Here is a 15,268-nt window from a genome sequence, read left to right on the forward strand (position 1 = left end):
CAGGTTAAGATCACTACAGGTATACACACTGGTCTTCTCAGGTAAGGTCACTACAGGTACACAGGTCTACTCAGGTAAGGTCACTACAGGTACACAGGTCTACTCAGGTAAGATCACTACAGGTACACACATAGGTTTACTCAGGTAAGGTCACTACAGGTACACACAGGTGTACTCAGGTAAGGTCACTACAGGTACACACAGGTCTACTCAGGTAAGGTCACTACAGGTACACACAGGTCTTCTCAGGTAAGGTCACTACAGGTACACACAGGTCTTCTCAGGTAAGGTCACTACAGGTACACATAGGTCTACTCAGGTAAGGTCACTACAGGTACACACAGGTCTACTCAGGTAAGGTCACTACAGGTACACACAGGTCTTCTCAGGTAAGGTCACTACAGGTACACATAGGTCTACTCACGTAATGTCACTACAGGTACACACAGGTCTACTCAGGTAAGGTCACTACAGGTACACACAGGTCTTCTCAGGTAAGGTCACTACAGGTACACATAGGTCTACTCACGTAAAGTCACTACAGGTACACACAGGTCTTCTCAGGTAAGGTCACTACAGGTACACACAGGTCTTCTCAGGTAAGGTCACTACAGGTACACATAGGTCTACTCACGTAATGTCACTACAGGTACACACAGGTCTACTCAGGTAAGGTCACTACAGGTACACACAGGTCTACTCAGGTAATACTCAGTTGTCTCTTCTGTCATCTGCTTGTCTCTATGCAGATGTCACTCCTACATTATTTCAAGATTCTTCAATATTCAACTTTTCAGTTTGAAAAGTTTTGAAAAAAAAACTAAAGTTTTTAGTTTCTATTCTTTAAACTAATTTCTTTGACTCAACTGACTTACACCTTTAATATTTTAATGTATAGCACCTTGAATAGAATTCTTATCTTATATGTAAATAAATGTGGCTTCTGTATGAACTGCTGTAAAAAGTTGTCTTGTATATGAAATATGCTTGTATATGAAATATACTTATGCTTTGTAAATATTGTCTAGTCATTTTCTTATGCCTCACTGAACATTTTCACCAGTCTTTAAAACACACACACAATAGCTTATAATGGCTGATCTCACTCGTTTAGCCACCGTGCTGTGAAAGGACCTCTGAGGCAGCACGTGTGCAAACTTTAATTTACTGTTCATTTGTTATGGTGTTCTTTCTTGCTATGTTTACTATATATTAACTACAGCATCTCTAAAGACCTGTGCTGAATATCAGACACACAGGTCTATAAAAACATGTGACGTGTTCAGGTCTGCTGCTCTTTGTGAATCTTAAAGTTCATATAGTATAAAGAATAACTTCAAAATGTAAACTTAAAAGGGAGGGTTATGGTTAGGGTTAAGAGAGAGGGTAAGGGTTAGGGTTAAGAGGGAGGGTTATGGTTAAGACCATAGTCTATGACCAATTGGTCATAGCAGTCTATGACCAATTATTTAACATTTAACATTTACAGCATTTAGCAGACGCTCTTATCCAGAGCGACTTACAACAGTGTTTTGCATCTGATCACAGAATTCATCCTAGGAAATAGTACGGATAGTCCAGAATTCAAGATACCATTGAGTCAGTCTACTACTAAACTACAGGAGTCAATGTCATTACCTAGTGTTTTGCAAGTTAGACGTTTGCCAAGAAGCACAATTAACCATAGACAGACATACAATTTAAGAACAACTGCAAGTGGTATCAGCTGAGTTAGTGCTCTGGTAAGAACTCAACAAACAGGTGAGTCTTCAGTCTACGCTTGAAGATAGCAATAGACTCTGCAGTCCTAGCAGCTAATGGAAGATCGTTCCACCATCTTGGAGCCAGGATGGAGAATAGTCTGGAGCTTTGTCTTCCATGAGACTTTAAGCATGGAGTGACTCCTGTAGTTTAGTAGTAGTCTGACTCAATGGTATCTTGAATTCTGGTCTATCCATACTATTACCTAGGATGAATTCTGTGATCAAATGCAAAGCTCTTTGTAAGTCGCTCTGGATAAGAGCGTCTGCTAAATGCTGTAAATGTAAATGGTTAGGATTAAGAGAGAGGGTAAGGGTTAGGGTTGAGAGAGGGTAAGGGTTAGGATTGAGAGAGAGGGTAAAGGTTAGGGTTAAGAGAGAGGGTAAGGGTTAGGATTGAGAGAGAGGGTAAAGGTTAGGGTTAAGAGAGAGAGTAAAGGTTAGGGTTGAGAGAGGGTAAGGGTTAGGATTGAGAGAGAGGGTAAAGGTTAGGGGTGAGAGAGGGTAAAGGTTAGGGTTGAGAGAGGGTAAAGGTTAGGGTTGAGAGAGGGTAAGGGTTAGGATTGAGAGAGAGGGTAAAGGTTAGGGTTGAGAGAGAGGGTAAGGGTTAAGAGAGGGTAAAGCCTGGTTTATACTTGACGTGGCGCGAGGGTCCGCGCAGCGAAAATGACGTAATCGCTGAGGCTCCGCCCGTGCGCGAGGGCCTCACGCGCTGTCCGTTCGCGAGGTCGTGCACCTCTCGAATTTTGTAACTTCGCGCGCGCGATGGACAAAGTCATGTTTGCCGGCTTCATACACCTTTACAAGGTGGAATTAAAGCACTTGTACGTCACTTTAAAGGTCCAGTTCAATATTTCCCAGCACGATAAACTTAAATAAGTTAAATATTTATACATATACTCGAAATGAATCGAAATAATTCGCTTTTTTATCACATTATTTAATGGTTGTTTATTTTCAAAACGCCCAATCTTAACGTCTTCACGTTCTCTCATGTTTCGTCCTGGAATTACAAGAGGCTCGTATTTGTTAACGTATCGTTTCGGACAACACTGCAAAGCCATATTTACACTGCAGTGACGCTCGCAACACTCGCGAAAGTATAAACGCCTACACCGCTCGCGCAGGGTCGCGCGAGGTGGGCGGAGTCGCGCGCTACGGTCGCTCGCGAAAGTATAAACCAGGCTTAAGGGTTAGGATTGAGAGAGAGGGTAAAGGTTAGGGTTAAGAAAGAGAGTAAATGTTAGGGTTGAGAGAAGGTAAGGGTTAGGATTGAGAGAGGGGGTAAAGGTTAGGGTTGAGAGGGGGTAAAGGTTAGGGTTGAGAGAAAGGGTTAGGGTTGAGAGAGGGTAAGGGTTAGGGTTGAGAGAGAGGGTAAGGGTTAGGATTAAGAGAGAGCATTCTCACCTGGTAGCCAAACAGGCTGCTGTCCACCTCGTCTGGTACCTCTTCAGTAAAGCGACGCTTCTGAGGGGCAGGGGGTGGGGCTGCAGGAGCCGCAGATTTGATTGGCGGGGCAAGAGACAGGAATCCTGCAGGTGGGATGGGCTGACAAAGAACGATATAAGCTACTTAAAGTAAAAGTCAATGTTAATTACTTTGTTCAGCTGCAATCCACCAGGTTGTGGAGGAAAAAACTGACAAGTTACTCAGAAACCACTGAAATAATACAAATACACTGGTGTTAAGCATAGAAACAGATAAATATTTTCAGTTTTATGCTAAATACTGCCAGGGGTGGAAAGTAACTAATTACATTTACTCACATTTACTCACTTTTTTACCAAAAGGATGAGATTGTTCTATCTTTAAATCTTCTATCTATCAGGTTCTGTGAGATCCTGTGGACATTTTATTGTGAAAAGTGGAATCCTGTGGGCACTGTATTTTGAATAGTTGGATCCTGTGAACGTTTTAAATAATGGAATCCTGTGTGCATTTTGTTTTATTTTGAGATGTGGGATCCTGTGGTCATTTTATATTTTATTTTGAGTTGTGGCAACCTGTGGGCATTTTATTGTGAATAGTGGGATCCGATGGGCACTGTATTTTGAATAGTTGGATCCTGTGAGCACTTACTTTTAAATTGTGGGATCCTATGAGCATTTTTAAATTTTTGATGTAGGATTCTGTGGGCATTTTATTGTGAGTAGTGGAATCCTGTTGCATTTTAGTTTGATTTGTGGCATCTTGTGGGCACTTAATTTTGTGTGCATTTTGTTTTTTGAATAATTTGTAATTTAAATTTCTTTATTCTTATAGTGTTGTCCGTTGGACAATAGGACTGAAAATTGTTTGCACTTTATGGTACAGGTTGTGACTGTCCTTGTGCTGTAAAGAAGTATGTTCCTGAGCCCAGCTGATCTTTTTGCAAGTGTGGATGTGCACTTAAATACACTTTGAAATCGATTAAAAAAACTTGTGCTGTTTTTGGTTCATGATTCATCCATGCATTAAATAACTGAAAGTAACTAAGTAACTTTTACTCAAATTACATTTTAAATGAAGTAATTTTGTACTTTTACTGGAGTAAATTTTGAGATGGGTAATTTTACTTTTACTCTGAGTAGATTTTAGGCAAAGTAAAGATACTTTTACTCAATTACAATTTTTCAGTACTCTTTGGATGGGCCTATGAATGGGCCTCAAAGAAATAACTATATTAGAGACAGGCTTCATTTCATGTTCATTTCACTGAAACATTTGCTCTATTTGTGCTCTATTTGAAAGTAGCATGTTGATGTTCTTTAGTTTGATGAATTTAGGCCTTACTGAGAGTTTCTTAAATGGACTGTCCTGTTGCTTCGGAATTTGTGTACATCCATACAGAACCATCCAAATGCCTGTGTGAGATAGGAAGCGTGCTCCATTACCTGTGGTACGTTAGCCGGAGCAGGTGTGATGGGGTATTGGGCATTAGGGGGTGGTATTGAGGGTGGAGGGCCTAGTGACACAGCTGGAGGTGGCAGTGAGTAGGGAGGAGGCCCAGGGGGGGGGTAGGAGGCCTGGAAACCTGTGGGAGGGCAGTACGGTGGCTGAGGGGGCATTCCATTCACAGCAGGAGGCACAACGAAACCTGTGACAGAAGCAGAGATGAATCACCCACTGAACTCTTCTGCACTCCTATAGACGTGCACTGGGGGAGCTGAGACGGGTGTGGGGACCTTGTGTGGGCATCACCGTACTCATCTGGCTCAGGTAGCGAGAGTACTCGGCATGGACCTGAAAGCACAAGTTCCCCGAATCAGAACGCACCAGCACGGCACTCAAGACATCAGGACATGGTGCTTGCGCACACTCGGACCGCATGTACTCACTGTCTGCAGGAGGTTTTCACACAGTGTTTTCGCTGCAGCGAGTCCCTCTGGTTTGGGGTGGCTGGAAGAGACACTGCTGTGAGTTTAATGCTCCACCTTCACTCTGATCTCTACTGCTATTCTCTGATGCCCAACATTTCTAATCCTAACCGGCTGAGATGGATTAGGATTAACCCTAACCCCTAACAACAAACCTAACTCTAACCCTAACCTAGTGTTTATTTTTGTAATCATAAGAATGTTTCATATACTGGCCACACCGGTTTAAATAGCCTAAAAGTGTCCGTAACGCAGCACGGTCATTAATTGTTTCTCAAGGGATGCTTTTTATTGCTGCGCCGCTAAGCACACAAGCAACAGAGCGCAAATCTAGTTTGCTGAAAACGAGGGACGTTCTGAACCACAAATTCCACCAAACATTGAAGTAAAAGATGATGCCCCAAAGGAACTTTTGCCAAAGAAAGGAGCCGTGTCTGTTGTCACAAAGTACATAAGGTTTTAAAGGTCACTTGCTGCAAATGCTGTCGAGCAAAAGTTGTCGCAGCTGGTGGTAACAGGAGCAATCTGCTGCACCACCCATAAAGCTGTTCATACTTGACACGTCGCAACCAGCGTGAGCGTCCACGCAGCAAAAATGACGCGATCGCGGTGGCTCCACTGTGGCGTCGCGAGGTCGTGCACCTCTCGATCTTTTACAAGGTGGAACTCAAGTCTATTTTCAATATTGTCCAGCACCTTCAGCTTAATTAAGTTACTACTACTACTTCTTTCGGCAATTCCCATTTAGGGTTCACCACAGTGGATCAAACTCCTCCATCTGGCCCTGTCCTGAGTGTCCTCCACTGACACACCAGCCACTCTCATATCCTCCACCACTGCATCCATAAACCTCCTATTAAGTCTACCTCTCCTCCTCTTGCCTGGAAGTTCCATCCTCAAGACCCTCCTACCAATATACCTCTCCACCCTCCTCTGTACATGTCCAAACCATCTCAATCTCGCCTCTCTAACTTTATCTCCAAAACATGCTACATGTGCTGATCCTCTAACAAGGAAGGATAGGATCAGAAATAAGTTTCACTCCAAATGAGAATCTCAACATCTTCATCTCAGACACCTCCATCTCCCTCACCTGTCTCTTTCTCAGTGCCACTGGCTCCAGTCCATACAACATAGCAGGTCTCACTACTGTCCTATAGATCTTTCCTTTCATTCTAGCCAACACACTTCTATCACAGATCACCCCAAACACTTTATGCCATCCACACCACCCTGCCTGCACTCTCTTCTTTACCTCTCTTTCACTTCCTTCATTACTCTGTACCCTCGACCCTAAGTAGGTAAACTCGTCAACCTTCACCAAATCAACTCCTTGTAACTGGACCTGTCCACCGTCTGCCCTCTCATTCACACACATGTACTCTGTTTTACTCCTGCTCACTTTCATTCCCCAGCTCTCCAAAGCATATCTCCATCTTTCCAAGCTCACCTCCACCTGCTCCCTACTCTCACTACAGATCACAATGTCATCAGCAAACATCATAGTCCAAGGGGACTCCTGCCTAACCTTGTCCGTCAGTCTGTCCATGACAATTGCGAACAGGAAGGGACTCAGGTCTGATCCCTGATGTAGTCCTACCCCCACTTTAAACTCGTCTGTCATTCCTATCGCACATCTCACTGCTGTCACACCATTCTCATACATATCCTGCACTACCCTCACATACTTTTCTGCTACTCCTGACTTCCTCATACAATACCACAGCTCCTGTCTCAGTACTCTATCATCAAGCTTTCTCTAAGTCAACAAACACACAATGTAACTCCTTCTGTCCTTCCCTATACTTCTCTATTAACACTCTCAAAGCAAACACAGCATCTGTGGTGCACTTAGCTGACATGAAACCATACTGCTGCTCACAGATCTCTACCTCTCCTCTAAGCCTAGCTTCCACTACTCTTTCCCAGATTTTCAGGCTGTGATTGATCAACTTTATTCCCCTGTAATTACTACAGCTCTGAACGTCACTCTTATTCTTGCACCATTATGCTTCGTCTTCACTCCTCAGGCATCTTCTGACCTTCCAAGATTATGTTAAATAACCCAGTCAAAAACTCCACTGCTGTATCTCCCAAACATTTCCATGCCTCCACTGGAATATCATCCGGTCCAACTGCCTTACCACACTTCATTCTCCGAATTGCAGACCTAACTTCCTCCTTGCTCACCTGAGGCACTTCCTGATTCACAACCTCTACCTCATCTAACCTTCTTTCACTTTCATTCTCTTGATTCAACAGTTCCTCAAAATACTCCTTCCACCTTCCCAAGACACTCTCCTCACCAGACAACACATTTCCATCTTTATCCTTCATCATCCTAACCTGCTGCTCATCCTGCCCATCACAGTTTCTCTGTTTGGCCAATCTGTACGGATCCTTTTCCCCTTCCTTAGTGTCCAACTTCTCATACAGCTTGCTATATGCCTTCTCTTTAGCTTCTGCCACTGCTCTCTTTGCCTTACGTCACATCTCCTTGTACCTCTGTCTACTTTCTTCATCTTGCTGAAAACCCCAATTCTTTTTAGCCAACCGCTTTCTTCTCAAACTTTCCTAAACGTCCTCATTCCACCACCAAGACTCCTTGTCTATCTTCCTCTGTCCTGAGGTCACACCAAGTACCTTCCTAGCCACATCCCTCACTGCATTTGAAGTCTCATCCCAGGTATCCAGAACACCACCACCATTACCCAGTACCTGCCTCACCTCATCCCTGAATTTTACACCACAGTCCTCATCCTTTAACTTCCACCACCTGATCTTAGGTTCCGCTCTCACTCTCTTCCTCTTCTTCACCTCCAAAACCATCCTACATATCACCATCCTATGCTGTTTAGCTACACTCTCCCTTGGTAACACCTTGCAATCACTAACCTCTTTCAGGTTTCGTCTCCTACAGAGGATATAGTCAACCTGTGTGCATCCTCCCCCACTATTATATGTTACCCTGTGCTCTTCCTTTTTCTTAAAGTGTTAACTACAGCCATCTTTATCCTTTTAGCAAAATCTACCACCATTTGTCCTTCCGTATTCCTTTCATTAACACCATATCTACCCAACACCTCCTCATCACCACTGTTCCCTCCACCAACATGTCCATTTAAATCTGCTCCAATAACCACTCTCTCTCAGGCATGAAAATGGGTCAGGGGTTAAAAAGGTGAGAAGACCGGGGGGCGTCATGGGGATACGGCGACGGGGCGTTGACGTGGGGGGCATTGACATGTGACGTCATGGGGATACGGCGACGGGGGGGTGGCTGCTGGTGTACGGGGATACAGCGACAGGTGATGCCAAATATTACGGAGCTCGTAAGGTGACATCACGTAAAAAATATAATAACGCGTGGCCACGACTTACTAACGCGTGCAAACGAGATAATTAACGTGTGCGAACAAGATAATTAAGTATTACTTTATATAAAGCCAGGTTTACCTTCATTGGGCAGTCAGTTCGCGAACATCCCTGGGAAAAATAAACTTTGTTGCCGTGTGTGAAAGGCGACATTAGTATCTCGTTCCCACGCGTTAATAAGTCGTGGCCACGCGTTATTATTTTTTACATGATGTCACCTTACGGGCTCCGTAAAATATAGTAAAATCCATTAAAAAATGTTTTGACTGTCTTGTCAATGGATTCAATGTACGAGCCAGATCCGTAAATGCGAGAAGCTGTTTTCGCCATTCCGGATGGCTTAGTCAAAACCATTACGTCTTAATGAACCAATAAATACATCAGCGGCGAAAATGAGTGTAAAAATACCACGGTTCACGTGTTTTTATTTTCTAACATGGGCTAAAGCACAGGGTAGACTCAAACGACAAGAGTTTACAACTTCATCTTCAACCTTTTCAGCCCTGGCGCGAATGTTATCCTCACACATCCCTGGATTCACCAGTTACAACTACAGACACACTAGAAAAAAAATCTTGTTTCTCATTTTATGTCGCCGTTAATTACACGGGGTTGACGCGAACTTAATATGCCCATCTACCTATTTATCACAAGAGCTTGTGGCTATTTCTGACAGTGTTCAACGCTGTAGCGAACGGCAGTAACTTTGTTTTACCGCAAAATATGAAAACGATTGAAACCATTAATAACCCAATTAAATCCACTGGGAAATGTATGATCTGGTAAATATAGTGGTAAATGTACGATCTGGTAAATGTACGCTCTTCTGCCGTGTCCCCGGTGTAGCAGGTCCTGCTTCTCGTCCCGCTTAGCAGTAAATGAATAACATGAATGAAGAACGTTCGTATGATTGAACGCTATTTGGCCTCCATGAAGGTTCTGGGCGGAAACTGCTGGAATTGCCGATTTCGGAAGTGCTCTGTTTGCTTATTAAGTCAATATGATAATTAAAATATATACATATAATCTCCCGACCCCCGACCCCCCCCCCCCCCCCCAAAAAAAAAACTCCTCGGATCTACACGATTCACGTAGGTCACCCTTTTCGACTTCAAAACGGCGAATTTCGCCGAAAGGTGACAGATTTTCATGCCTGCTCTCTTCTTTAGGAACCTGCAAAACAACTTCATCTAACTATCTCCAGAATTCTTCTTTCTCCTCCACATCACAACCTACCTGAAGAGCATAAGCACTGATGACATTCATCATCACCCCATCAATCTCCAACTTTACACAGATCACCCTGTCACTTACTCTCTTTACCTCCACTACACTCTTACTAAACTCATCCTTCAGGATTACCCCTACTCCATTCCTCTTCCTGTCTACACCATGATATAATAGTTTGAAGCCACCACCAATGCTCCTGGCCTTGCTCCCCTTCCACTTGGTCTCCTGTACACACAGTATATCTATCTTCCTCCTCTCCATCGCATCAGCTAGCTCTCTCCCTTTACCTGTCATAGAGCCCACATTCAACGTACCAACTCTAACCTCCACCTTCCTGCTCTGCCTCCTCTCTTTCAGCTTCAGAATCCTCTTCCCCCCCCTCTCCTCCTCCTCCTCCTTGTCCCAACAGTAGTCCAATTTCCACTAATGCCCTGTTGGACAACAGCACCAGTGGTGGTTGTTGTTAACCCGGGCCTCGACCGATACAGTATGGAATTTCTGTTTTTGATCCACATCATTTGATTTGGCGCAGTTTTTACACCGGATGCCCTTCCTGACACAACCCTCCCTATTTATCCGGGCTTGGGACCGGCACTAAAATAGGGTGTGTGCACCCTAGTGGCTAGGTTAGCTTAATTAAGGTACATATTTATACAAATACACATATGGTCCAAATGATTCGAAATAATTAGCTTTTTATCACATTAAAAGAGATGGTACCGTCTCCCCAGTATTCGACCACTGTTATTATTTATTTGTTTAAATATTGTTATTTAATTAAAGGTAAGATATTTGGGACTTTCCATTACAACACAACCATTGACGAACAGCCCTGTTTACTTTATATCTAAATACCTCTTATTTGTTATTATCAAACTGGTATGCAATTTATAATATTACGTGTAGCTGGTTCACATAAATTGTAATCCTACAGTTTTGATGTTGTCTGAAAAATGTTTTAAATAAAAGGTTTTGCATTTTTACTGCAACTATCATGCTTGATTCATTCACTACTTTAGAGCTACCATTTGAAAACTGATCACGTGAGACCATGCAAATCTGTATTACATGTAATACTTAGGTGGAGACATTTTTCTAACAGTGTAATAGGGCACTCTTAACCACTCTACTACAGTAATTCTAACAGTGGAATAGGGTACTCTCAACCACTCTACTGCAGTAATTCTTTATCAATGCAGTTAACACATCATGTATGGGGGGAAAAAACACCGTTAAACCAGTATACCGTGAAACCAGTATAATTTCGAAAAATACCAAGATATAGAATTTTGGTCATACCGCCCAGCACTACCCTAACAGTAACTCCAACCCTAACACTAACCCCAACCCCACCCCAACCCTAACATTGTGCCCATTGTGTCTTAAAGTGGGTGCTGACCTGATGTAAATGTACATGGGCTCAAATGCTTCTCTCCCAGATGCTGGCTCCAGGCAGCCAGAGCCCCTCCCCCGCAGAAACACCTTTGCACCTGTTTCTGCCTGGATGTGCTGCAGATAGGAGCAAGCCGGACCCTCCACGCGCTCCTTCACAGAGAAACCCTGGAGAGCGTGCTCTAAGCCCACAAAGATCTTATCCTGTACATAGTGCATCTAAGAGACAGAGAAGCACTGTTCAGAAGACACAGACAGCAGAGGCATCTTCAAGCTAATATCTATGTCAACAAAGACAAGCTGGCATAAATAAACACCCTAATAGTATTTTTATCCCTATACTAACCATAATAGTATACTTATCCCTATACTAACCATAATAGCATATTTTAAAATGTTTGCAGACCAGTTTCAATGTTTGATCAGCTGGGTAAATAAAATATTTAATATATATATAATATTATATATTATATATTATTATATATTTATATATAATATATTACGCATAATATATTATATATAAACTAATTTAAGTTAACTAGCATGTCAGATAATGGTACTAATTTGATGATGTCCAATACTGCAGATAACCTTTCATAGCTCCTCACACCGCTGGAGTCCAAAGGTAACAGTTGTACAACAATGTCACACACAGTGCACAACAATGGCACTTAAACAGCACTTCAAATGTTGCTGCATAGACCAAGACTACTTTATAATCGACAATTGTATTATATATAATATATAGATATATTTCTATAGCGATTGCAGCATCACAATATGGGCACACAAGTTTACTTTAGATTTTAAAGTCATTTAAGCTTTAATGCACCATAACATCCTTTATTTACAAATATACAAAGTCATTAATTTAAGCTTTAATGTACTCAGCAAGCATGATTAAGGCCATATTCTCATTTACACTGACAGCCTACAATGACACTCATTTACAATGACACTTTTAAAATCATCAACAAAGAGACACATAAACCACAATAATAGTCACAAAACATAATGACTGAAACCAAAAAATGTACACAAATGCAGTAATCATGACAATAAGCATGTTTTCAAACAACTAACTATATTCACATAACTATTCATAAAAGCACAGGTTTTTCTAGGTAAATAAATACATATGATCATACACTTACCCCACCAGTGAAGTGTGGTTTGTGTCCTGCAGGGGGCAGTGCTGGGGGAGGAGGGCCGGGGGGCGTGTAGACAGTGACTGTGGCTCCACTGTACGATGTGCTGGAACTGGTGGCAGCTTTTACTACTCCGTTAGTGATGAGCTCTTTTATCCTGTTTACTGCTTCTACAGAGAGCAACGCGCGCGCACACACGTACACACACACGCGTGTACACACACGCACGCGTGTACATACACGCACGCGCACACACGCAGACACAATAACAGTTCTTAGAAGCCAAGGCTCCAGAAGATTTGGCCCAGCAGAGAATGGCGTTAGAGATCAGAGTTATGACACTTACTATCAACAAGTCCCCTAGTTTGTCCTTGAACGTGGAGATAAAGAGGCCGATCACTAAGGAAACAGGGAAACATAATCATCAATCACATCATCAATCACAGGAAGACAATGAATTATCTAACACTAACCTGAGAATCATCATTAACTCGCTGAGAGAGACTAACCCTAACCCTACTGTATCTCTCTGAAGGGAAATCATCCTGTACAACCACAAAGCACACCAGCCAAGTTCTGAATAACAGATGTACCTGGGCAAGGCTTTGGCTTTCTCCTCTGACGTCATGTATCGCCCCCTGGTGGACACAGCTGCACCACTCACTCTGCTTATCTGAACATAAAACACAGAACGCAGTTATGCAAGACAACAGAATGAGGTAGAGTCAACGCATAAACGTTGAGCAAGATGATCTGCTTCTCAAGTGTAGAGTATGGTGAGATTTTAACAGCACAGTACCTTGATTGGCACAACAATTACATGTCATAGCATGTACAGAGATCTAAGGAATGGAGAACAGCTGTAGAGGGCATGTTCTCTGAACTAGTACATCAAATACGTCAGTCAAATGAGTTCTAAATCACTTAATTTTCTACATCTCAGTAAGGAAGCCTCAGAGGAACATTTGTGCATGTGAATCTTTAACCACTCCTACTCCCATCCCTCTGCCCCTCCTGCTAACACCAATAAATGAAAAAGGGCATCACACAAACGAGTGTCCTGCCATCAGGAAGTGGCAATAACCTTCCTGAGTCTGGCCCACATCAGCAGCTTCTGACCTCATCTTGAGTTTGTCCCCGCGTCAGCAGATTGCGACAGGTGAGGGGGACATCATTTATCTCCACCTCAGCAACCACCAGATCATCTTTAGCTTTCGCTACTGGCGTGGGTTTCCCAGCTGCCCCTGCACCCTACAGAAGACAGTGGCATACTCCCATTAACGTGACAATATTCTGCACATCTCCAGCACTGATCCTGGGGGCAGAGATGTCGAGCTGACCTTCTCCACAGGTCCAGGAGCAGCGATCTGGGAGGGCTTCAGTTTGCCCTTAGCCACCAGCATAGCGTTGATCTTGGCTGCTACAGCAGCAGCTGCATCCAGGGCCCCTGTGGGGGCGGAGTCTCCCTCGCCCAGGGCCCCTGTGCCTGCCTGGTCCCATTTACTCCGCCGACTTGGTGCATAAACAGTGAGGAACAGATATAGTGAACATTTACACACAATGTTACAACAACAAACAGCAGCTTTGTTAATTCAGAGCCGAGTTAATTCATACATATGATTTTACATTTACCTTCATATTATCTGAACTAACGGACACACATCATCAAGCACTGGATGATGAGCAAGTGAAACGACTACAGTATAAGTGGCGAGATAAGCTTTCACAGGTAACATTTGAAAAGTGAATTTTACCAATAAAAGTAAATTAAAACGAGACCACAAAAATGAGACCTAATACATTCTTATTACGTAGCAAACACTCGTGCATGTAACAGCAAACTACGAAACAAAACCTGGATGCACATGCACGACATACAAAATCAATCACTGACATCACGCGTATAATAATACGTATAATAATAATACATTTAATAATTCAGTCGCTACTGGCGTTTATTTTAACTCTTATAAGCCCAACCTGACTATAAAAATGATCAGCAAATTTGGAAGCTGATAACTGAGTTATATCTGTAAGCAGCTACTCAGACCTCAGGTTTGGGTTAGACGCAACACCAGTGTAGTCAGAATTAAGAGGGGTGCGTTTCTCAGCAGGTGGTCTGCCAAAAAAGCATCTCCATGCAACTTTTCATTTAAATTTTGTTGATTCTACTTCAAAATTTTAGACATATAGACACATAAATATAAAATGTAAATGCATGTCAGTTAGAAAATACTGAATGATAATTCTCTCAGTAGTAAACAGGATGAACTGAGTGGAGCAGGTCCGTGTCCTGCGGCCTCCACTCGGCCCGGAGCCTTCATTTAGTTGGCTAGCGAAGATGAAGTATTGTTTTAGGGAGCGTTTAACGCTGATTTAATGTACATGAACAATTTTGCTGATCATTTTGTTTCTCGAAAAATACAAAAAAATAATTGTAGAGTATTTGTGTTTAAATCCTGACAGCGTTCTCAGCTAGTACTGCTAAACAAAACAGGCTAACCGGACACGATATTGACACTTATCAGGTAGTAACAGTGCGTCCCTAAAGAGCCGTTTCATGTCGCTCACCCGCCGTTCTGGGTTGCACCAAATGACATATATTTATTATTCGATTAAATTCTCTTAAGTGTAAAATCCAAAATCAACAAGATTCTCGTTGTTATAACCAAGAGGAACATATACGTTATTATACTTCCGCTTCCGATTCCGCTTTCATTAAAATTATTCAAAATAAAAGTTCTCATTAATAAAGCGACAAAAAGGATGAAATATATTATAGGGTAGCTGATCGGTTATGCTTCTGATCATTTATGACTTTAGACGAGAAATGTCTCTAACCCTAACCTAAAGGCCTAAAGACTGTTGGTGATGCTCTTTAAAATAAGACACTAATGTTCATTATGTATGTCCTACTTGTTACATCTTTCTTTCTGTTTTGGATCCCCATCCCAAGGAGGAGGGAGAGGGGGAAGAGGAGGAAGAGGAGGGAGCAGAGGGAGAGAAG

At 42.6% G+C, this 15,268-nt stretch overlaps 1 protein-coding gene across 6 annotated transcripts in view; it reads right to left on the reverse strand.

The window, feature by feature from the left end:
* Positions 1 to 14,973, reverse strand: part of khdc4 (KH domain containing 4, pre-mRNA splicing factor) — a 20,098-nt gene extending 5,125 nt beyond the window's left edge. For 4 of the 6 annotated variants that reach the window (XR_013120540.1, XM_076970588.1, XM_076970585.1 and 1 more), the window contains exons 1-11: positions 14,833 to 14,973; positions 13,602 to 13,773; positions 13,381 to 13,512; positions 12,855 to 12,934; positions 12,608 to 12,660; positions 12,268 to 12,431; positions 11,121 to 11,332; positions 5,078 to 5,138; positions 4,925 to 4,982; positions 4,634 to 4,836; positions 3,168 to 3,308 (exon numbers count right to left, since the gene is read on the reverse strand). Coding sequence is in view for 5 of the 6 variants with exons in the window: in XM_076970588.1 (XP_076826703.1) it covers positions 3,168 to 3,308; positions 4,634 to 4,836; positions 4,925 to 4,982; positions 5,078 to 5,138; positions 11,121 to 11,332; positions 12,268 to 12,431; positions 12,608 to 12,660; positions 12,855 to 12,934; positions 13,381 to 13,512; positions 13,602 to 13,773; positions 14,833 to 14,861 (1,305 nt within the window). In the remaining variant the exon portion in view is untranslated. Of the gene's footprint in view, positions 1 to 3,167; positions 3,309 to 4,633; positions 4,837 to 4,924; positions 4,983 to 5,077; positions 5,139 to 11,120; positions 11,333 to 12,267; positions 12,432 to 12,607; positions 12,661 to 12,854; positions 12,935 to 13,345; positions 13,513 to 13,601; positions 13,774 to 14,832 lie in introns of those variants that run through there. The other 2 variants (XM_076970586.1, XM_076970587.1) reach the window with 2 other exon arrangements.
* Between the last annotated feature and the right edge of the window lie 295 nt (positions 14,974 to 15,268).

This window comes from Brachyhypopomus gauderio, chromosome 13, assembly GCF_052324685.1.
Source record: "Brachyhypopomus gauderio isolate BG-103 chromosome 13, BGAUD_0.2, whole genome shotgun sequence".
Lineage (NCBI taxonomy): Eukaryota > Metazoa > Chordata > Actinopteri > Gymnotiformes > Hypopomidae > Brachyhypopomus > Brachyhypopomus gauderio.